Genomic DNA, 25,478 nt, shown 5'->3' with positions numbered 1-25,478 from the left:
AGTCAGACAAAGCAGTAATCCATTTTCAGAAAACAGTCCAAAGGTGAAGAACTCGGGAACTAGTAGCAAAAGCATGGAAGCAATAGGAAGCGAAGGAAACCTGTTGCAAAGGCAAGCCCTGTCAGAGCTTGCCTTAAATAGGCCTTGGTGATGTCATCTGGACGGGCCGGCAGCCTTAGCGCATCGTGGGCCCTTTAAATCGAGCCAAGAGGCGCATGCCTGGGGCACCCAAAAGAAGGAGGCAGGCCGACGGTGGCATTTCTGCCGCGAGGCAGGGCCACGGGAGAAGCGGTAGTGGCGTCTCCATCGCGTCACTATGTTGAGGGCCACCGAGAGGGGGGCAGTGCAGGTGGCGCTCAGGTGAAGGGGGCCGGCCATGGGTTCTGTGGTCAGCCAATTTAACACACTGCCTGTCACCTTCCTCTGGGAATGTTTGAATCTCTTAACATCTTGCTTCTTTCCCCAACAATTTTCAATTTTCCTTTTAGAGCTGCACGATAGTGGCATTCTGACTTTCATTGTCTAAAAGGGGTGCCTAAATTAGATAATGTAGTACATTTTATTTTTATTTCTATTTATGTATAAATACCTGGGGTACAGAGATTCGGCTGATTTAAATGTCTAGTAAGCATGTATGAGGGAAAATTTTCATTTTAGTTCATTTTTTTAATTTCAGGGTTGTTTTTTTTTTTTCTTATTCATGTTTTCTTTTGTTTAATGTTTAGTCCAGTTTGGTTTCTTTGCCAAACTGAAATATACTTTACAAAAAGAAAAGTGAAATGGAATCTCCCAGAGCTCTCTGCTCTACTCCCACAAGTGAGCTGGGGCCTTCCCATGTACTTCTATCCCCACTCCTTCAACAAGTGAGTTAAAGTTGAGCCTTGGGCCTCCATGGTTTCCACTTAGCTCTTACATAGTGTTTTCAATGTAGAAAGGGTCAAACACTCCTATCTACCAGATCTTGATGCAGAATGGCACCATTCGGCCCTGAGGCCAGCACCAATATATTTGAATTGTACAATAAAACTGTGCTGTCTGGCACCATTTTGCATGAGAAATCAGCAAGTCTGGATTGACTGAAGATTGTTTCTTCCTATTTCTACATTGAAGACCCCATGGAAGGAGTAAGTGTAGGCTGGGGAGGATGCATTTCAAATCCAGAGGGGAGAGTGGGAAGGTGTGGGACAGGCCCCCTTTATTTTTGTAATTTATTAAAAATATTTAAAAAAATGTGTAGATATGTTTAGTTAGTCAATTTTTGACTTGTCCCATTTGTAATTGAAACCCACCTCCCAAGGGTGACGGAGGTTAAAGAGCATGCTACCACTTAAGTGAACTAAAGCAGAGAAGAAAAGAGGACAATGCAGTTATGTAACATGAGCTGTCAGCCCAGAAAACCAGAATGAGATTGAAAGGGTTGCCAGACACCTGTAAAGGTGCTTAAATGACCATTGAATAGATAAGTCAGAGACTCAGGTAGGGGATTTGCATGTCACAGCCTACTGGACTACTGTTGCTAACTTGCAGTGAAATATCACTTTAAATCAAAAGATAGCAAAATCCTGATTTTCAGAACTATGACTGGAAAAGTCCTATATTGGATAATTCTGAAAGAGAGCGGGATTTGTGAGAAAAATGTACTGGAAAACACTCCTAGAAGCAAACAGATTCTCACCCTGACTAACAAGGAGAGTCAGACACTTGGGTACCCAGTTCTCAGACAATAGGAAAAAAAGGCCAGGCAGGATGGAAGAGTGTGTACATATTCTCTTTCCAAGGTCCTGCCTGGGACTTGGCCTTTTGTCTGAGAGAAGGTAACCCACCCAGGCTGGATAACTGCGAATGACTGGCCATGAGCTTAGCGAAGCTCAAATCACTAAAAGCTGAGACCGTGGAGGGCCTGAATCACTGAACGCTGAACAAGCCATAAGCCTAGTAGAGCTGTAAACCCAAGCCAGCAAAAACCCTGCAACCAAGGGAGAAGAACTGAAGGACATCAGCAGATCAGGAGGTGGAGCAGTCCCCCAGAAAGAAGGGAACCTTAATGGCAGATTGGTAGATAACCCTGGGCCCACAGAAGGAGGGGGACCCCATCAGCAGATCAAGAGGTCTCAGAGGAGAATGTGGACCCTAGTGACAGACTGGGAGGTGGAGTCAGGTCCCCAGGAGGGCATGGACCCCAGCGTTGGCACAGGCCTTTCAGTGGAGCAGGAGTAGCACCAAGGAGATGGCAGCGGTTTAGATACAATGGACCCCCCCCAGGCCAACACTGCCCACCACCCAGTTGTATCTATTCATTGAAATTGTCTAATTCATCCAAAACAATAGCACATCCCTAGTTAAAAGACAGGAAACAGAGAGTAGGATTAAATGGTCTGTTTTTACAGTGGAAAAAGGTAAACAGGGGAGTGCCTCAGTGCTTTTTTTATTTTTATATAATATGTTTATTACAGTTTTCCATATGAAATTAATGTACATGTACAAGAACACATAATGAACAAGGCTGAACAAAACCAACAGATTGTACTTCATATCACTAGCCACATGCCATCTCCTACCCTTTTCGTTCTCTTACTCCCCCTTTAACCCCGCCTACCCCACCTCCCACCCTCCCTTAAGATATTCAGGATCTACTAGGTTAAAGTAAGTTTACGAAAGGCTCAGTTCACTTATCAGAAGCGAAATTTTCTGTAACACATTCCTGCATATTAGGGGAAATAGTGTTCCAGTATCTGGTCTAAATCGCTTGACATTTAACCAGAGCACCAGGTGATTTTTGTTGCGCCGTCAAATGATCAAATCTGAGGACTTTGAAAAGCCTATTCTTCCAAAGGTCCAGTTTCGGAGAGCCTTTCGAAATCCATTCCTTAAGTATCGGTTGTAATGCCACCAGTAGAGCTTTTTTCAGGAAAAGTTGATCATTTTCCTGTAATTGCTCCAACGGTCCTTTAAGAAGCTGCAACAAGCATAGTTCTGCTGACTTTGGGATATCTTTCTGCAATATTTGTCCCAGAGATCTAGTCACACCTTCCCAATATTGTGCGATTTTAATACATCCCCACAGTGAGTAAAACAGCGCTCCTTGTTCCAAGTTGCATTTTTGACAGACATCATTGTCACACAGCTTAACACGAAACACCCTAGCCCTAGACATGTACATGCAACGGAGTACTTTGTAACCTTTTTCCCTCAATATAATGTTATCTGTTACCCCTACAGCATCCTGCAGTATCTGGCCAATATGTTTCGTAGTCAAACCTATCCCTACATGAGAAGACCACTTATCTTGTATCTCAGTCAGAACAATCTCCGAGGGAATGTCCCGGATAGCTCGAGAAAAAAGCAAGCAGGAGTTCTGCTTTTTCCCTTCCGGTGTAAAGAACTTTCTCAGTTTAAGAAGTTGAGGCTCTCTAGGTGGCCCATCCTTTTTGAACAGGGTATCAAGGTAATGTCTGGCCTGCAAATATGCATAGAAATCTTTAGAATCCAGGGCATATTGTTCTTGCAGTTCTTTAAAGCTCCTCACGTGAGCAAAGGTTTCATCCCATATCTGGCTTACTCTAGTGAGTCCAACTGATTCCCATTTGTAAAAGGTTGCTCTAGTTCTCCCCCCCCCCCCCCAAATTGTGGATTGCCTCAAAGGGTAATATATGGAGAAACCGTTCCCTCTATTTGTAGTTTGGTTCGGCATACATAGACCCATGCTCGCCTACACAATTGAATTAACATGCTTTTTTTAAAATGGGTCGGAACTTCAGCAGCTCGTATATGCAAATGATTTTCTGGGTAATAGGGCTCTAACCAATCCTTAAGGAAATCGTGCGGGGAATATAGGTTCATGCCCATAAACCAATCTTGTACGTGACGCAATAAGCATACTAAGTTGTAGTCTCTCCAATTTGGACATGCCAGCCCTCCCTGTATGAATGGATGCATCAACGATCCCACAAATACAACATATCACTAACGAATAAACCCCCACACTCCTGGCCCCCCCCCCCCCCCCCCAAGACTTGGCAAAAGTCACTGGTGGTCCAGCGGGAGTCCTGGATCGATCTCCTGCACTCGGGCTGTCGGCTGCCGGTATTCAAAATGGCGCCGATAGCCCCTGTGACATAGTTAGGGCAAAGGCTATTGGCGCCATGTTAAATACTGGCAGCTGATGGCCTGAGTGCAGGAGATCGCCTCAGGACCCCTGCTGGACCACCAGGGACTTTTGGCAAGTCAGGGAGGTCAGGGGTCCTCCCTAAGACTTGCCAAAAGTCCCTGGTGGTCCAGCGGGGGTCCTGGAGTGATAGCCTTTGCCCTTACTATGTCACAGAGGCCAACCGATGGCACAGGTAGCCCCTGTAACATAGTAAGGGCAAAGGCTATCGGCACCATGTTAAATACTGGCAGCCGACGGCCTGAGTGCAGGAGATCGCCTCAGGACCCCTGCTGGACCACCAGGGACTTTTGGCAAGTCTTGGGGGGGACTCCTGACCTCCCCAAGACATGGTAGGAGCACAAGATAGTGCCGGTCATCCATTGCTCCTACATGTGACGGGGCTGACCAATGGCAGCGGTAGCCCCCGTGACATAGTAAGGGCAAAGGCTATCGGTGCCATTTTGAATACCGGCAGCCAACAGCCCGAGTGCAGGAGATCACTCCAAAACCCCCGCTGGACCGCCAGGGACTTTTGGCAAGTCTTGGGGGTTCAGGAGGGTGGGGGTTGTAGTAAATTAAATTTAAAGGGTTGGGATGGGGTATTTTTTTGGGAAACAAATACATATGTAACTAATGAATGGATCGGGGTCCCCCGAGAACAGATGCAATGGGTTTGGGTCCTGACGAATACAAATACTGAATGGGACAAATTTGTCCCTGCTGTACATCCCTAAAAAATAACCCATGCTGTAGTTACATAATATAAGATTCTATCTTAGGAGTTACCACCCAGGGAAGAGATCTAGGTGTCATAGTGGATAATATATTGAAAGCTCAATGTGCTGTGGCAATCAAAAAAGGAACAGGAATTATGAGAAAGGGAATGGAAAATAACATGGAGGATGTCATAATGCCTCTGTATCACTCCATGATGAGACTACACCTTGAATACTGTGTGCATTCTTGTCACCGTATCTCAAAAAGGATATAGCTGCACTGGAGAAAGTGCAGAGAAGGGTGACTGAAATGATAAGGGGCATAGAACAGCTGCCCTATGAGGAAAGGCTAAGGAAGTTAGGACTGTTCAGTATTGAGAAGAGACAACTGAGAGGGAATATGATAGAGGTCTAAAAAATCATGATAGGATTTGAACAGGTTAATGTAAATCAGTTATTTACTTTCTCGGATAATATAAGGACTAGGAGGCACCCCATGAAGTTAGCAAGTAGCTTATTTAAAACAAATGGAAGAAAATTCTTTTTCACTCAGCGCATAATTAAGCTCTGGAATTCATTGTCAGAGGATGTGGTTACGGCAGTTAGTGTAACTGGGTTTACAAAGTTTTGGATAAGTTCCTAGAGGAAAAATCCATAAACTACTATTAATTAATAAGTAATAGCAACTTGAGATTTATTTAATATTTGGGTACTTGCCAGGTACTTGTGACTTGGATTAGCCATTAATGGAAACAGGATACTGGACTTGATGGACCCTTGGTCTAACCCAGTATGGCACATCTTATGTTCTAATGTTCTTATGACCTTTGATGAAGCACTGAAGGAAATGGGGAACACCCCCATTGGTGCCACAGCTGCTTGATGGAGTTCAAGGTGGACAACTCTGTGCTTACAGCAGCGGTGTCCCCACTTGCTCTCCGCCACTAAGGAATCCCAGGAACCTGAGGATGCTGAGGAGGATTAACTACCAGACAAATCTGAGCAACGGGATTATCTCCTACCCTTAAGCTTATACTTACGACCTGTGCCTTTAACGCCCTCAACAGGAGAAGTATTGCCTCTCATGGCCATAGCAGGAGAAACCTTAGGCTCTATTATCTCCGACTGCAGTAGTATTAACATGAGACTTACCTTCTGAGGCCTGCATGTTGTTGACAGGTTGACTGAAGGGCCAGACGCCAAATCCATAAATGATGAATTTCTGGGGTGGGAATGATGATGGAACCAACAAGGGATTAGGGAGGATGACCCACTTTGGTGTGGGAGCTGTGTGAACTGGTGGGACTTGAGAAGCAGGCACGGTGGTTCCCCCATTTTGTAGTGAGACAGTAGCAATGGGTCCCTCAGGGATCTGTGCCACAAACCCCATGGGGACCACATACTGAGGTCTGTGGCCACAGGGTCTGAGTTATGGTCCAGGGTCCCAAAGATGTGGTGACCCTGTTGCCATCAATGAGATGGGGGGGGGGTGGAGTGGGGGAATCTCGGATAAATGCAGGGGGACCCAGAACAAGCCCCAGCTGACCAAGCCAGCAATATAGCCTCAGAGGGCCTCAAAACCAGTGCCTGGGTGGCAAAATATAAGGGGGGTGCTGGAAGCTACACAGTTGGGTTCCCCCAACTGGATACTATCCACTTCTTGAAGGGGTGAACCACCAATGGGACTGGGGGTTGCAACTGTCACCCTCAGGGTTACAGTCCCCAGTGGGTCCTGGTCCCATTTACCCCACTGCACTGCTTGCAACTGGGCTCATCCCTTCTGCTAAGTCCCCAGCAGATAGACAGAACCCACCCAACCTCTTCTACAACAAAGACTGTGCCCACCCTGCCCTGCTTCACTCCGGGGGAGGCAGCACACTCCCTGATTCCTCAGTGGATGGAGCTGCATTATCGCCCCCCAGGGGTTGGGTGACAAACTGGGGCCACTGACTTGCAGCTGTGAGGCATTGCTGCCTGTATCAGGCTGCCTGTGGTACTGCTTGTTTGTGCAAACAGTTTTTTTTGAGGGGGGGTAAGAAGTGCTGCTTCCCCTTGTGATGTCCAATATGTATATTTTTTATGTTAGGGCCGCCGGCCGCAGCGGTCTGTGATGGGGGCCGGCCTCCGATCCGTAGCATTCGGCCTCCTCCGAGGCTCCCACTGTCATGGTCGCTGGCTACGGTGGTCCGCGACCGGGGCCAGAGGTTAGCTTCTCCACACAACTGGCTCCACCCCAGCCTGCTCAGAAGTTTAAATCAACTAATTGGCTCACTGGAATCCCATCAGCCTGCCCGGGATCATTTCCCTCCCTCAGAAGGCACAGCCCCCATTTTGCCAGGCCCTCCTTTTTCCCATCCTGCCCTGCACTTGCCTGTACTTTCTGGGCCACCGCTCATGCTTGTGGCTCCGCTGTCGCCACCGGGCAATATCACTAACATGTCAACATCACTAAGAAATGGTGCCAACCCCGTGGCGCACCATGCCAGTGATGCTCAGGGGCCTGGAACCAGAGCTGGTGAGTACCCTGCCTGTATCTCTCCCCCTGCTCTTGGTGTGGCGCCGAGATACCAGAGGCATCTGTGCACCAGCCCGGCGCAAATTAATTTTAGTAGTATTAATTCGTTGTTGAGATTAGGAAAAGGCATTCACAAACCAAATGCTTTTCTAAAAGCAAGTTTCAGACTTGTGCCTGCAATCTGGTTTTGTCATTAAAAATAATTTTTGCTGACTTTTTCTGTTTGTCTTAGTTCTTGAATGATCCTGTTTGTTCTACACTCAAAAGTGCCATTAAAGGTGAGAGGCATAGGGATCAGGTTGACAGGGAGGAAAGGGAGTGAAAAGGACTGGGGATCAGAGTAGAGGGAGGGAAGAGTGGAATTTAGGGTGGGAGTGGGGGTGGCGCGTTCTTTGCCCCGGGCTTGAACCTGGAATTTATCCTGTTAAAAATGACCTCAACCTGCAGGGTAAAGTTGAAAAAATAAAACTGAAAAGTGAAAACTCATAATTATACATGACTTTCACTTTCTGCCCTGTTTGTCTTAAGCAGGAAATGGAAGAGATTTTTCGTACCATAGACATCAGTCATATTGTCAGTGTTTTGAATGTTACCTGAAATTTTATTATCATTTTTTTAAATTACTGCAGATACCAAAATAAAACCACATTTTAAAATAGTTGTATTTTTGTTTAACCCTTGGGAAGATAACTGTAAAGGTGTAAAGGTACATCAACCAGTTATGCTTTCAAAGATTAAATAGGAAACCACGTATATTTATAGTGGTTTTGATGCTTCTTTGGCATTCTACGCATACTGCTTTAAGCTTAAATAATTGATACTTTGTTCTTGAATATTACATGTCCCTTTCAGTAAATAAAAGCTTCGTTAATAAAACATTTCATTGAAATTCTTTTGAAATGTCAGATAATGGAATAAGAGTAAAGTAAATGAAGTTCAGGTCCTTTATTGGCACTGCTGACAGGGATGGTAAGTTTCAAACGGGCACACATGTACACGTGTGTGTCAGTGCACACCTAGAGATGAGGCAATTGCATATATGCGCATATATGTCTGTATGTTATAAAGCAGCCTGGGCGTCCATATGCATGCACCGAATTTTGCAACTGGGCGCACACAGCCGCGTAAAGTTGGGTTTGAGTCATGCAAGTGGGGGAATTTTATAATAGGCATGCATCCATGCCATGACTAGTTTTATTTATTCATTTATTTCCTGTACTTCCACCAGTTCACCCAGTCTAGAGCTAAACCTCTCTGGTTCTTTAGCCTGCACCTCTCGCCCCCCCCCCCCCCCCTGGTTACCCCCAGACCCCTTAAACCTCTCAGGGATGCCTTAGCAGAAGTAAACTTGCATGGCATTGGACCTGGGCACATGCCCAGGCACATAGGTACTTGCATGCATATCTCTTGGTCACACCCCAGAACACCCATGCCCCTCCCACAACACACCCACACCCACGCCATGCCCCTTTTTTCTCTGATGCGTGATGTGTGTGCATAACCCCCCAGTTTATCAAATTGTGTGGACGCGCATGTGCTAGATTTGCACCCATCTCCCGATTTTGATGCATGCATTTCTTTTAAAATTCATTATTTTTGAGGAAAATAAGACGATTGATGCCTTTTTAAAGCCTTTAAAAGAAAAATAAAGTGATATATGCCTTGTGGCTCAGGAGTTTATATTCTATGACCTCATTTTTTCCAAAATGTCTGAGCCCTGCAAATAGCCAAATATCTAAAGATATTTGATTCTGGCATTTTTCTCATAGAAACATGCAAAACTGATGGCAGGGAACAACTAGTCTGCCCAATTTTTGACATAATACCATAAAGCCATCCAGATTGCACATCAAGGATCCTCTCTGGTTAGTCTATTCTTAAATACTACTAGAACTGTATAATTTTCATCTTCATAAATCCAAACGAGTCCTGTTTTAGGACAAATACATTTAGCCATTGTGATCCAGGCTTTTATCAATTCAAGGCTGGATTATTGCAATATCCTTTATCTAAGACTGCCATGTAAATCTATATTTCTGTTACAGCTCATTCAAAATATGGCAGCTCATCTTCTTTCGAACTATCCTGCAAGCATTAATATTTGCGAGTACCGACTACTGTAACACCCTTGTCTTAGGATTACCATACACCACATTAAGACCACTCCAAATACTGCAAAACACTGCTGCAAAAATACTTACCAGTAAAAGAAAAAGGGATCACATCACTGAAACTCTAGCTGAATTACACTGGCTGCCCATTGAACACAGAGTACAATACAAAACACTATGCACTATACATAAATTAATTCACGACGAAAAAGCAGAATGGCTTAACACAGCACTACATGTACATGTCCCATATAGAAACCTAAGATCCGCTAACAAAGCACTCCTAACCATCCCTTCTGTTAAAACAGCAAGACTGACCCAAGTCAGAGAACGGGTGCTATCCTTAGCAGGACCCATATTATGGAGCACCATGCCTCTGGAGATTAGACTACAGAGAGATTTGAAACTTTTTAAAAAGAGTTTAAAAACCTGGCTTTTTAAACAAGCATTTGTTAGAGAAAACGAAATTTAGGAGAGTAATGAATACAGGCAGCAGAACACCAGTACACAGCACTTAACTCAATATGCACGACTTTGTTATTTTATTGCACTTTTAACATAAGTAAAAATATAGGGGTAGATTTTAAAAATTTGTGCGATCGTGTACTTTTGTTCGCGCACCAAGCGCGAACAAAAGTATGCTGGATTTTATAAGATACGCGCGTAGCCGCGCGTATCTTATAAAATCCGGGGTCGGCGCGCGCAAGGGGGTGCACATTTGTGCAACCTGCGAGCGCCGAGCCCAGCACGTGCTGTCTGTTCCCTCCGAGGCCGCTCCAAAATCGGAGCGGCCTCGGAGGGAACTTTCCTTCGCCCTCCCCCGCACCTTCCCTTCCCTTCCCCTACCTAACCCACCCCCCCGGCCATATCTAACCCCCCCCTATCTTTGTCAGCAAAGTTACGCCTGCTTTCAGCAGGCGTAACTTTGCGCGTGCCGGCCGGCAGCCTCGCTCCGTGTTCCGGTCCCGGGGGCTGTTCCGGAGGCCGCGGCCATGCCCCTGGAACACCCCAGGCCAAAACCACGCCCGCGTCGCCGCCCCCGAAATGCTGCGTCACGTGCGACAGACCCCTAAAACGCCGTGTCGCTCCGGGCATGCCCCCGACATGCCCCTTTTACAAAGCCCCGGGACTTACGCGCGTCCCAGGGCTCTGCGCGCGCCGGCGGCCTATGCAAAATAGGCGCGCCGGCGAGCGAGGGCCCTGCGCGCGTAAATCCGGCCGGATTTACGCGTGCAGGGCATTTAAAATCCGCCCCATACTGTTCAATAGAATTATGCATAGACAAGAAAAAGGACAATATTTATAACTTTCATCAACTAGTCTTTATTATGAAACTATGTTACCGAACTTTAATGGCACTTTTATAGATAGTATTAATATGCACAACCTCCTTAACTTTATATGTGCCTTTCTGTAAATCGTTGTGATGGTATATAACTTAGAGACGGTATAGAAAAGATTGTAAACAAATAAATAAATAAATAGATAGATAGATAGATACAATATGGCAAGCATATTATACCTTTGCTGAAGCAATTGTATTTGCCCCCAGTGTAGTTTAAAACAATGAATCTAACATTTCCCTTTCAAAATCAGGATCCACATTATATTCAAAAAAGTTTGATAAAATACACCAATTCTGCTGAGGGTGCTTTTCTGCTTGTGCAATCAGAAAAAACAAGCTACACTGTGATGGACTAGGCAGAGAGGTGCCTTCTGTGCTGTACCAGTTGCAATTTAGTGGACTGCCAATTAGAGATGTGCAATTATTTTAAAACAAATGGTAATCCAAACAGAATTGGATATCTTTGTTTTGGTTTGTTTTACCCCAAAACAAAATCAGAATTGTCCAGAAAATCCTGAAAAGTTTGATTCATTTATTTCAGAAAATAGTACACACAAACATGAATGTTAAAAGCCTGGTGCGTACATTAATTAGGGTATGCATGAATAAGTTGGGCTCACTCACACAGAGCAGATTTTAAAAGTCACCCAGACACGTGCATATCTCCCTCAATGAAACAAATTCCCTTATTTGTTGCGTTTTGCACATTTGTTTTAAATTAATGTACATCTCTAGTATTTGTGTACGGAAATTTCAAATTATATTTTTTTGTTCGCATTAGACGTGACTTATCAGCTGATGGGGTAATTTGCATTCTTTCTGCTCTATTTGCTCTTTACCTAAAGGTACTTGGGTAACTTTAGCATTTATTGCAAATTATTGGGATGCCCTAACTTCTGTTTTGTTGATATTCTTCAAAGATACATGATTCTAAACCATGCATTTCTAAGCACCTGCTTTTCCCCATCATCTTGTTTAAAAGCTGCTCTATCTCCTTTTTAAAGGTTAGTGACAGCAGTCTGGTTCCACCCTGGTTAAGGTAAAGCTCATCCTTTTGGAATAGACTCCCAGCTCCCCAAAATGTTGAGCAGTTCCTAACCAAATTAAAGCCCTCTTCCCTGCATCATCATCTCATCCATGCTTTGAGAATGTGGAGCTCTGTCTGCCTCTGGAATGGGGACCATTTCAGAGAACACGACCCTGAAGTTTTTGGATTTCAAATTTCTACCGAAGAGCCTCAATTTGACTCCCAGAACCTCCCTCGCACAGCTTCCTATGTCATTGGAGCCCACATGAACCACAACAGCCAGCTCCTCTCAAGCATTGTCTAAAATCCTATCTTGGTGATGTGTGAAGACCACCAAATTCGCCTCAGGCAATCAAGTTTCCAAGCAATCTTCATACCCACCAGCCACTCAGCTATATATTCCTAAAACTGAATCACCAATTATGATGACCAATGTAACCCGTCCCTCCGGTGCACAAGCCCTTGGAGATCCATCCCTGGGGTTAGAGGATAATGAATTATCTGGAGAGCAATGTTGGTATTACATTGTCTGTCTCGAGTTAAATGGTATATGACAGATTTTATGTTTTTATTGATTTACTTGATGTTATTAGCTATAAGAAATGTTTATAATTTTGATATGTTGTAGCACACTTTGGATGTGCATGAACAAAAATATAATTATTATCATTTTGACTTTGACTGGGTGACTGTTCTACATCATTCTGTAAAGAATTTTCTCCTTATTTAACTTCTGAAACTACACCATTTGAGCCTCTTTGTTGCTTCCCTGCCCGTAGTGCCACGGACAGGGCCTTACCTCCACCATCCCGCGGCCCGACCGCCATCATGCCGGCATGGCAGGAGCCATGGGGGCCTTCACCTCGTAGCCCAGAGGCTGCCATCGTGTCACTGCCGCTCTTCCGTGGCTGGGCCCAGAGGCCGCCACAGCCGGGTCCTTTCCTGCAGCTGGGAGGCTGTCCTGGAGCCACCTCCTTCGGTGGGAGTGCGCCGCCATCCTGAGGCCCGACTTTCCCCTGCTCGTCTGCAGCGGGGATGCCACTGTCCAGGGTCCTGACTTCCTGTTTCCTGCCCCTCCTAAGGGGCAGGCCCGCGGCTCTTCCCTTCTTAAAAGGATAAAGAGGTGTGGTTCTCTAGGCAGCTCCTCCCAGGGAGTTGCTCTCTCAGCACTATAAGAAGGCTTTTCTTCATTCCTTCGTTGTCTTTGCATCTATCCAGATTCTTCTGAAGATGTCTCTTCCTTCTGATGCCTGTTCCATGTCCTGATGTCTGGTCCATGTCTTGATGTCCGTGACTCTTCAGCCTGATGCCTGATGCCTGTTCCAAGTCCTGAGGACCGTGATCCAAGATCCTGATGTCTGTCCCATGTCTTGATGTTCATTCCATGTGCTGATGTCTGTGACGCCGAAACCTGATGTTTGTTCCATGTCCAGATGTCTATGCTCTATGAGTCTATTCCAAGATGCTCCATGATTCTATTCCAAGATGTCCGTGAGTCCATTACAAGATGCTCCGTGAGTCTATTCCAAGATTTCCGTGAGTCCATTCCAAGATATCTGTGAGTCTATTCCAAGATATCTGTGAGTCTATTCCAATCTATGTTTACGTATCTTATATTTTTTGTTGATTATATATATATATTTATCTCTCTCTAATTGTTTCTTAGTTTAAATTCTGTACTGTCTTCCATTGCCCAGGTTTTACGCTCCCTGTTTAATGTAACTTTACTTTCTACCTTGATGTTAAATGGTTTCCCCTCAGTTACATTGTAAACCGGTACGATAAGACCTAGTCTTGAGCATCGGTATAGTAAAAGAAATTAAATAAATAAATAAATAAAGATGTCGAGTGAGTCTATCCCATGATGTCCATAAGTACATTCCAGAGCGAAGTCCATGACTCCATTCCAGAGAGACGTTCATGACTCCATTCCAGAGAGACATCCGTGACTCCATTCCAGAGAGATCCGTGACTCCATTCCAGTTATGTCCAAGTTCCTTGATGTTCCAAGTCTTCCTTGATGTCTCAAGTCTCCTTGATGTTCCAAGTCTCCTTGATGTTTCTGGTCCTAATGCTCCAGGTCCTGGAGGACCCATGCCTCTGGAGATTCCCTGTTTTTAATCCGAGTTGTCAAGCTCCAAGGTTTTAGCTTGTCTTCCAAGTCCTGACTCTGAAGGATCCGAGGGAGTCATTGCAACCCTGCACTAAGAGACTTCCTGAGCCTGTCCCATTCCCTCATGGTCCGTGACCAGCCATCCAGCTGTGTAGGGCGCAACGAAAACAGTGTGGTCTGTGACCAGCCCCACATGCTGTGTATAGTGCCTGAGGGTCTTGATCATCCCTCCTTGTCTCCTGTCTTCATCTCCTAAGTTCCAAGTCTTCGTCTCCTCGTCTCCTCAGTTCCAAGTCTTCAGCTCCTTGTCCCCTCAGTTCCAAGTCTTCATCTCTTCATCTCCTCAGATCCAAGCCTTCATCTCCTCGTCTCCTCAGTTACAAGTCTTTGTCTCCAAGTCTATGTCCAAGTCTCCAAGCCTCCACATCTCCGTCTACTCCCGTCTCCAAGTCTACGTCCAGCCTTCCAAGTTCTGTCCAGCTCTGCTCCTGTGTCACCCATTTCTGCACATACAACTCACCATGGGTGTGACTTGTGTTATGACCTGAGCTGCTCTGTGGCCCAAGGGCTCCGCTCTCCTATGAGCCAAGTATTGCACGCCAAGCCCACACCATTGGCTCCCAAAGGCTGTGTTCGCAACACTCATATCATGACCACTTATAATGTATGCAATTAACTCTGCTCATGGACATTTCAAAAGTAGTTTAAAAACATTTTTGTTCCAACAGACTTTTGATGCCACTCTTGGATACATTTTTCTATGTCAGGCAGATGTTACTCTCCTTACTAAAAATTGATGTCCGTATTATCAACCACAGTGGTCGAAGGGTTTTCCTTTACTGTACTGTATATATATTTTTATTGTACTTTATCCAGTACCTTAGGATGGAGACGTAATACATCTTTTAAATAATTATATAAAAAAATAAGAGAGTTTTTAGGATATCCGCAGTAAATATGCATGAGGTGTATTTGCATGCAAATGCATCTTATGCATAGTCATTGGAGATATCCTGAAAACCTAATTGGCATGTGTCACTCAAGGACTGGAGTTGTCTACCCCTGATCTATCTTATGAACTCCAGCCATCCTCAATCCCTAATTTTCCCTCTGCCACACACTAACACTCTTACTCTCTGAGTCCTACTACCTGTGCCATTGGTTTGATTCCCAGAATTCCACTACACTCCAGGCCCTCCTTCGTTACTGGTCTCACTTTCTGGGCCCTCCCTCCTTTACCACTTCTCTCACATTTTATATGTCCTGCTACTGCTCTCCTGTACTTTTGTTCTGCTGTGATGGCCTTCCACATCTGATCTTGAGGTTGTTGAAACTGTCAGATAACTATCCAGTCCCAAAAACTGTGAACTATGGTCCTACATTTCTTCCATTTTCCTGGAAATACTTTTTGTGGAATGGGCTCTGAATTAATCACCTAGAAACCCATGATCAGTCACTAGCTGGATTTGAATGTTATTTGGATAACTTTGAAGGGCTATCCAGCTAACTCTGAATATCAGAGCTAGCTTAAAGGGTTGTATATCATTTCACATTAGGTCCTTAACATCTAACACATGCAGTAAATAGCACAACACACATTAGTTCATGAGAGAGAGAGAGAGAGAGAGAGAGAGAGAGAGAGAGAGAGAGAGAGAGAGAGAGAGAGAGAGAGAGAGAGAGAGAGAGAGAGAGAGAGAGAGAGAGAGAGAGAGAACCTTTACATAGACATCAATATGTCACTCTATTTATACCATTGTAAGAGGGGGCACTTTTAACTTGGAGTGGGCTGGGGTAGTTTTATATATACAGTAGGAAATACAAACAGGAAAGTACACATTACTGGAAATTTTCTGTCATTTCAATTGATGAAAGGTACAAGAGGAGTTGTCTTGTACAATATACTCTCTACCAAGATTGTTGCACTCTTTACCTAGCTTGTCTATATAAAGGCTGTCTATCTATCAGTCTGTTTGTCGCTCTCTCATTAACATATGCGATAAAAACCTTTTCTCGGTAATGCACGCGTGGAGCGAAAAATAGCACGGGTACAACACATTTATTGCACCTTGTGGAAATTACCTATGTGATGTGGATGCAGGGAAATTAGCCTAACCATGCTCCCTTTTTTTTTTTATCTCGAGCACTATTTCTACAATATTTATAACATTTTGATAAATCTAGGGGTTAGCTTGCTAACCTAACTCCTTCCAGGAATCCTCCCAGAATGCCCATTTTTCCAGCTAAAATTTAGCTGGATAATGAGATATCTGGTTATTTAGATGGATAAGTTGGGGAAATGGTTAAAAATTGCTATTTAGCTGGATAACGTCTGAGTCTGAATATGAACCTCATGATTTACAAGTCATTGGAATACTATTAGCAGCTATAGAATACGCAAGATTGAATGACTGCAGAGAATTAGGTACAGAACTTTGTAAGCCTCGGCATAGACTCTACTACCCCTATGCTGTTGCAAGATGCAGGATGTTGTTTATATCATTTTGGAAATTTGGCTTCAATAAATGGACACAATACTCCACATAAGGTCTCACAAATAACCAGTAGACAGGCATTGTCATCTCCTTTTATCTACTGGTTATTCCTTTTTTTATGCACACGGGGATTTTCCTGGCTCTTTTCACTGCCTTGTCCTACTCTTTTGCTACCTTCAATTAGTAAGATATAATCACAGCAAGATATTTTTCCTGATTTGCATACATAAGTACTTTATTCTTCATCATGCACTAATCTCTTGCATTATTTTCTGCTACAAAAAAGATATTTTGATATGCAGGACGTGGTGGTGGTGGTGGTGGGATATTGTGCTCTATATCTACTAGCGGGATTCAGAGCTTGTGCTAGAGCAGGGAAGAGTTAAGCATACCTCCAGAGGAAGAAGAGCCACAGATAGGATGAGAAACGAAGAATATTGTAGGGAAAAATTGCCAGGTCCAGATAGTATTTCAGTTTCATGTAATGGTTCTGGAAGTAGAGGAAAGCGGGAAAGGATGTCTGGTTCTTTACTGGAACTTGGGCAGGAAGGAATATCCAATCTAGTGAAGTGTTTCACAACTATATCTAGGTTCAGAACAGAGGAAGAGAGAGATATCTGGTATAAATTTCACGGATTAAATTAGAGCCCGCTAAGTTTGGACTAATTTTCAGCCACAATCTAGGAGCTGCCCAGAGTAGTGAAAATGTTTGCCTAATTATCTAGAATAATTGGGAAGTGAGTTAGAGACTTGGCTGGTTACATAGAAGACATAGAAGTCTTCTATGTAAAATGGGCTTTTCTTATGTTTAGGGGAAATGCAGCATTAATGAATCATACTTAGAGGGTGAGTGACATTTTGAAAAATGAAAAGATTACAAGACAGATTTTAAAGAAGGGTTCCTTAAAACTGGTTCTCAACCCAGTCCTTGAGACAAAACCTAGCCAGTCAGAGTTTTAGGATATCCAGATTATCCACAATGAATATGCATGACATAGATTTACAAGCAATGCTTTCATAGGTATTGCCCAAGGACTGAGTTGAGAACCCCTGTCTTAACAATAATTTGATTTTTGTGGCATTATGTTCTATTTAGGAAGTTTGTAATGGAAACAGAATTGGAGAAAACATTTAACTGAACAGAAACAAGGCAGAATGTTGTAAATGTGTACAGATAGTTGACTTCCCAAGTAGGAAAATATGAACATTCCTAGAAATTAAAGAAAATTACCAAAAAAAAAGTTACTGTATCAAACAGAGGCATCATATTCTCAAAACCATGAGAAGAAATTGAACATATGACATTTTAGCATTTTAATGTGGTGAACAAATATTTTAATGTGGTGAACAAATATTAAATAATTTCCCAGTGATGTTTAAAAAAATCCCTCACATAAATCCCTCAATAAATACTTTAAAAAAAGTCCCAATATGACAGTGCTTAGTGTCTGAATTACTCAAATCTTGAAGCTACACAGTACACTCAAGAGAGAAAATATCTTCTTTTAAATATATTTCACAATTAGTTTGGTACAGATTGTTGCATGAAATGAACAACTAAAATCATTATGACTTTCTTATGTGAAATATTTTAGAAATTTGTATTAATTGATTATCATTTTATCACATGAACAAAATATTGACAATTTCTTTTCTGTTCTTTCTTAGGATTTAGTACCTGTTTGGAGTTGAAGAGATGAACTTGGTGACTTTTAGTTTTCCATATGAAGGAAGTTCTTGGTGAAATTCTTCCATAGCCCAGAGCTTTGAATACCAGGGTCGTTCTAAAGGGTATACATTCAAGTACTGCTGTGCCTAGAAACGTACCAAAAATGAAGGAAGACTATTGTTTACATGCCATTCTTCTCTGCCTGGGCATAGTGCATTATAGCCATGCTATGTCTAGGGATAAATTCCATTATTTAAGGACATCACTTCATACTCATCGAGAAAGAGGAAAGGAAGGTCAAGTTCTCCATCGTTCAAAGAGAGGCTGGGTTTGGAATCAATTCTTTGTAATAGAAGAATACACTGGGCCCGATCCTGTACTTGTTGGAAGGGTAAGAAGAAATACTCACTTTTTTTGTTTTGTTTATAGTATGATAACCTTGATCTAAATGTTACTCCTGGGGAAATTCTGCGCTACTGTGGAATGCAGAATTTGCGCAGAATTCCCCCTTCCCGCAGATTTCCTCTCTCACCTTGCAGATTTCCTCCCTCGTCGCCCTTCCCGCAGATTTTCACAGTCGCCTCGCTGGTTTCCTCCCTCCAAAACCGGAAGTGCACGGACAGCGGCCATCGCGAGAGTGGGGGCATCTCAGCATGACAGAAAATAGCAGATGAGACCCTGGCATGCTGCGAACAGAGTGCGTCCCGCGGCACACGGGACACGCTCCGTTCACAGCGAAGATGAAGGCCCTGAGCGCCGTTCGCAGTGAAAAGGAAAGGCCCCCGTGTGCTGCGAACGGCGCACCCGGGCCTTCATCTTCGCTGCAAATGGAGCGCATCCCATGGCATGCCGGTGAGAGAGAATGTGTGTGTGAGAGAGGAGAGGGGGTGTGGGGGAGGGTGAGAGGCAGCTTGGTTGATAAGAAGGGGAGTGGGGAGGATGCTTGTAGGTTTCAGAGAGGGAGCCTATGTAAGGAACAGAGGGGAGGGTGACAGAGCAGGAGGGAGAGAGAGAGCATGGGAAGTAAAAGAGGGGACTGGGGGGATGCTCAAGTGTGGGTTTCAGAGAGAGGGAGCCTATATGAGGAGATTGTGAAGGAGTGAGTATGTGTGTGAGAGATTGGGAGATTGTTTGTATGAAAAAGGGACTGTGTGTATGTGAGGGTGCTAGCCTGTGTGAAGGGATTGTGTATGTGAGGGAGCCTGTATGAGGATGTGTGTATGGGTATTAGAGAGAGGGAGCATGTGTGTGAGAGAGGGAGGGACAGAGGAAGCCTGTGTGAGGGACAGTACTGAGAACAGGGTAAAAGTCTGGGACTGGCAATAGAGTGGAAGGGGTTGAGCCTAGAGGTAAAGGGGAGAGATATTGGCAGGTGGAGGAGTTGGGACCTGAGAGGGCAAAGTGGCCAGGGGAGGAAGGAGAGCGAGTGGAAGGGACACTCTTACAGTGAATTTCTAGGGAAATTCTGCTCAAAATATTTAAAATTCTGCAACTTTAAGTAACAACTTTTTTTCTGTAATAATTTAAAATGTAGTTATTTAGACTGTCATGTAAATTGTTATTTTGACCAATATAAAGTTTGCAGAATTTTGCAGAATTTTCAGTTTTTGTGAGCAGAATTTTAAATTTTTTGGTGCAGAATTCTCCCAGGAGTAAAATGTATACTTCTGCTCACATTTGTGTAATCTCATGTCTATTGATAGGAATCCTGCTTCTCATACTGTGGTGCTTTACCAGTATAGATTGGGCTCCATATATGCTGCTTAAGCATAGCAGAGAGGCATCATATGCTCTTTCATGATATGCTCTTTGGCTTCCAGATGTGTCCATTCATTTCATTAAAATATTTACGTGTCACTAAAAAACTTTAGCTTTGTTAGTTTCCAAGATAAACATTTCTAAAAATTAAAACAGACAACTTACAACAATAAGAATGGCAACATATAACAGCTCCAAAAAAATGACGTAATTACGTCTCCAAAAATTTGACTAACTCGGGCAATGAAAGGGAAAGCCAGCTAAAATAAAAAGGTCTTCAGCTGCTTTTTAAAATATTTTTTACAAGTTGTTAGATGCAAGATTACTGGCAAGGTGTTCCATAATTAGGAAGCAGCAACCGAGAACGATCTCTCAAGGGTCTCCACTAGTCGTGGTAATTTCTCTAAACAAGTTATTTTAAAGACCAGACAGGCTACCTTATAGCGAACTACTGGTAGCTAGTGTAAACCGCAAAGCATTGGTGAAATATGTACCCTAATAAGTTCAATAATTAGCTGGGTGGTGGAATTTTGAGGCAGCCAAATTGCATGCAGTTCATATGAAGGAGGGTAAACCAATGCACAGATCATTGTAATAATCAGCTGGGAAGAATCATGCCCTACACAACAGATCAAAAATCATCCTTTGTGGGAAGCTTCTTCAGGGGCCTCTAAATTACAAAACTTGTAATGGCCAGATTTGGTTGTTTGCACATGGCACATTTCCCTCCTTGAGTAGTGGCATGCCATACAGCCCTGCTCATAGCAATGTCAGCAGGAAGTATGCAGGGCATTCATTACCATAAGCAACTATGCCAGTCAGTATGAATATTATAATAGCCTTGTTTTGGCAGGAGCTAGGATGCTTGCAAGAGTGGGATGGATGAAGGCAGTGCAACCTCTATTTTGTCAAGCCTTTTGAGGATGCAGGGTAGGTGATGACATGATGGAGCCCTTGTGTGCAATAGATGTTCCAGTGGCCAGTGTCCCTAGCCTTGCTGAAGTGTATGGAAGAGTGTTGTGAGCTTATGAAGTTTGAATGGGAATGTTTGAGAGAAAGGTGTATGGCTAGTGTCTTGTGGATGATATGTCTTATGGAGAGGACAGCTGTGAGTGAAGGATGCATAATAAATATTGTGTAGATGGGAAAAGTAGTTTCTGTTTCATTTAGGTACATGCTGACTTTAAATGTCAGTATGTTCTCATTTACTGAAGCTTACTAAGACATTTTTTGGAGAGTGTGAGTGCTAGGGTTTTCTCCATTGATTCCCATGGAGCCAAGGGTAATGTTATTTAAAGAGTAGGCAAATAAAAAATAGTGTGGAGACAGATATTTTAGGCATCTTGCTCTTAGACTGCATTGACATCATGGTCTATGTATGCTCAGTGGGTTTCCCCACTTTTATCTATAGGGTACCAATGTCACTGAAATGACTTCACATGTCTGAAAAGGGAGTTGAGCCTAGGCATAGGGAAATGAGCCAGTTAATGCAGTCAGCAGCTTAGAGCAGAGTGATCATGTTGTGCTTCATTGTTTGCTCATTTGTGCTCAATTCACTATTCATCCTCTCATGCAGCCCCCACTGCATCTTTGAATACCAACTATTTTCTTTGCTAATGTTCATGAATAGATATTCATCTTCAGCTCCTTTCCAGCAATGAAATCAGTGAATCAACCTCTGTTACTTTATAGAATATTTATTTTAAAACATAGAGTTCTGTTCAAAATGATACCTTCTGCAGTGCATGTCCTTAGAAATATGAACAGTGTAGAGTATATCCCTTGGTTTTACTTTTTGTCTGCTGACCTTTCCTCTTGTCACTGTCTGGGAGATGGTCTTTTTGTCAGACAATATCGCTGAAATATCATATTAATAAAATGGATGTAATGTGATTTATACAAGAAGGAGAAGTATATTTCTAATCAGGTCATTTAATATCTTTTATGTCCTTTGAATTTTATAGCCTAATTTGATGAAAGGTCATACATTGCCAAGAGCATTAGAAACATTGTGGATTTAACCCATTTAAACAAATCTTTATTTAGTCTGGCAAGAAAAAAGTCAATTAAGTGATATTGACTTGATTGCCTTACAAGCTTTAATCAAGATGATGATGAATAACATTGTATCATTAGATCACAGTACTTCAGTGCCAATAACAGTTCATATTTTGGCATTTCAATCAAGACAATACTCAGAAAGTAGTTGAGAAGCCATTTTTAGATCATGAAGTAAGTATTTGATCCTTGCCACACATCATGGTACTTAGAGATAGCTAAGCTCTTATTCAATATCATATACCAAGACAGGCCAGTTCTTAAATGCCATAAAAAACATTATTGAAAATACAAACTGGGAACCACAGACTTTATCAGAGGTTGAAATTGAAACAAGAATTAACTAGAACGTCTCTTTACTATGCTATAGATGGATTGAGACCTTCTTTGATTGCTTAGCTGAACCATGTGAAAAAGTAATGCTTCCTTAGAAAGATAACAGGAAGCCTAGGCTTATGTACTGTCAAAAATGGAAGGTTCTCATACACTGAAGTTATATCCTCCAAAATATACAGCTTCCTGCCCTAGAATTAACCAATCCAAGGAAACGTTATAATCAGGCCAATGAAATCCCGTGTGCTCAGGCTAGTGCAGGATTAACTCATGGTTGAATGCACATTTTGGATACAAGTCCCAATAATGCAATAAGAGGATCAGTGCAACCAAAACGTGCATCCAAACCAGGGTGTAGCTAATAGCACTCATCACATGTAAATGCCATGTTGATGAGGCTATTAGCTAGTATCACTGATTGAAAAAATAACTGTGTGCTCGACATGCACATTTTAAACTTCAAAAATTAACGCCAGCTCCAGAGTTGGTGTTAAGTCTTGAGGAGCCCCAAAAGATGAACAGAGAAGTAGAAAATACTGCTTTTCTGTGGTTCCTCTGATTTAATATCGTAGCAAAATTAAATCAGAGGAACCATAGAAAGCAGCAACTTGAAAAAAAATATCTTGATGGCTAGGTTAGGAAAACGGATGCTTGTAAATCTGAGCAGATATTTTAGGCATCTTGCTCTTAGACTGCATTGACATCATCTGGGCGCCCCATGCTGAGGAGGCACTTGGGATGCAAAATTTCCCCTAGTGCTTCCTTTTTAACGCAGCGGTTCAATAGCCTACTGCATTGCGTGCCCGGGAGAGGTGGATGGCATGCATTAGGAAAGCGGGCACTCAATCTTGAGCACTCATTTTTCCTGCGTGGATTTTGCATTGGCCTAAATGTGTTTTGATATACACAGAGTAAACCTACAAATGCAATTTTTCATTACAACCACTGGGTGGCAACATAACAAAAACACATGACATTCAGTGTTTACAGCAGGGTTTCCCCAACCTTTTCGAGCCTGAAAACACAGCTATATTAACAAAAATATTGTGTGGCACACAAGCCTCCATGGAACAGACAGTGCAGATATGGGGAGGACTCATATGAGCTGCAGAAGTAATGAAAGCTCCACCAATCTCTCTTCCAAATTTTAAAACAAGGGGAGAGAGGGATTGGAGAAACACACATGAAGTCCTTCTAAATACAAGTGTCTGAGAAAGGAGAAGTTGGTGTAGTATAGACAGCTGGCTCAGTTAGTAACTTTGACTGCCTCAAGTGTCTGCTAGAGCTCCGCCACTGCTGCTGCTGCTTCCAACACTCAAAGAGAGCCACATCCATAACTCAGTGGACACTCTCCCCATCTCACTCAGCCTTGGGGTAAGACAGAGGCTGGAAGCTCTCAAAGAAGGAGGCTCAGGAGGAGGAGCATAAAGAAGTACTGTGTGCAATGTGTTTGCTGCACATTGTGGAGCCCCATTATCCATGCTCTGCTTGCTGCCCATTAATTACTACATGCCAGGGTTCATGCTGTGGTTAGAAAGATGCATGCATGACACATGTTCTAAGAAAGTAGCTCCTACTTGTTTAAGATCCACCACAGTTGCCTCTTGTCACTGTGAGGTGCTGAGAGCAGAGTCCAAAGGCCAGCCTGGCTATGAGCATCAGGCGGTAGTGAATTTTCCATGGCACCCCTGATTAGATGTGAAGGCAAGACCACTGGTTGGGAAACACTGGTATACAGGATACTTCTTCGTGGCTTTAGTAGTAGATACTACTGTTATTTAACTGTATATCAGATCCAAAACAACACACCAACAACCTAACCTGCAAAGAGTTTATAAGAGTTACATACACCTGGTGATATGCCATTATGGCTTAAGAAGATTTCTGGTCGTGTTACCTATACCATCTGCTTCAGGTTACCTGTGGGGACTGATCTTATAGCTTGATTCACAGGGTTCTGATCCGTTGGAATAAAATACTACTGGTCAGGCTATTTTGACCTCTTGATGATTAGAACTCTGATGCTCACATATACACAGAAGCATCTGGTTTGGTTGCATATGTCACCCAGCACTACTTTTCTATCACTGTAACACTTGACTGTGTCAGATTGTTGTTAAGTAGCTATTCTACTATCAGTACTGCCAATACTAATCCACATATTTCAAAGAGAAGCAATTTGATTCTCCTCTTTATATTTTGGCCTTTGTGAGATCCATTTCTCTTGCAGGTCATCTAGCAATTTCTCCACGGAGGGATTCACTACATGAGCAGTGTCTTAAGTAACTGAGACCTGACAGATATAGGTCAGTTTTGGCTGACTCAGTTTTGAAGTTCTTTATTTGAGATTGTAGGAAAATTATCAGTTATCTTGAAGAATGTACTTTTTATATCCTCTGAACTGTTGTTGTACTCCTCTAGCCTCTCCTTACCCATGCTATTTTCAGTCCTGCTGCAGGACTATTTATATTTATAGGTACCGTCCCGAACCTCTTAATATTCTTTCAGCCTTTATTCCCCTGTTGTTTTACCAACTGGTCAAGCATTTCACTTCCAACAATGTCTAGGTTTCTGATAGTTTTCCTGCATGCAAATCTCCAAGATCCGTAGCTTTCAGGATGTGTCAGATTTCATTAGCTCTGTAAGTCTAAACCCATGATAAGCCAAGTATTTGGCAAAGCCTGTCAAGGCAGATGATTCAGTCTGTGCACGCATGAAATGCCTGCAAAATACTCCTGTGAAAGATGGTGCTCTCCTTATCTCCTAGTGTGTCAACCTTAAACAGTGAGGTAGGGTGAAGTTCACCAGATGCATTTGTTCTGTGTAAAAGGTGTGTGCCAGGTACCAATGCTGGAGGTGATCTTGCAGCTATATTTTGATCCCAAATCATGGGCTGTTTGGTTACTAACATGAAACAACATACAGCTGGTGATGTATCATCATGGTTTAAGATGATTTCTGGTCCTGTTAATCATACCACCTACTTCAAGTTAGCTATGGGGACTGATCTTATAGTTTGATCCACAGAGTTATGGTTGGTTAGACTATAATACTTCTGGTGCTGACCTCTTGATACATTCAACTCTGTTACTCACATGTACACAGAATCTTCTGGTTTGGTTTTATATGTAAACCAGCATTATATTCTGTCAAATGGAATATGGCCAGGTGCTGAATGACAATGGTACAGCAGA

General features: G+C 43.0%; 1 protein-coding gene across 1 annotated transcript in view; it reads left to right on the top strand.

The window, feature by feature from the left end:
* Nucleotides 1–25,478, top strand: part of CDH11 (cadherin 11) — a gene marked incomplete in the record, with an annotated part of 315,442 nt that overhangs the window by 221,014 nt on the left and 68,950 nt on the right. Inside the window, 1 exon segment of the mRNA XM_029608176.1 lies at nucleotides 18,135–18,526. Within this exon segment, the coding sequence (XP_029464036.1) occupies nucleotides 18,299–18,526 (228 nt within the window).

This window comes from Rhinatrema bivittatum, chromosome 7 (genome assembly GCF_901001135.1).
Source record: "Rhinatrema bivittatum chromosome 7, aRhiBiv1.1, whole genome shotgun sequence".
Taxonomy (NCBI): domain Eukaryota; kingdom Metazoa; phylum Chordata; class Amphibia; order Gymnophiona; family Rhinatrematidae; genus Rhinatrema; species Rhinatrema bivittatum.
This window is presented reverse-complemented; position numbering and strand designations above follow the sequence as displayed.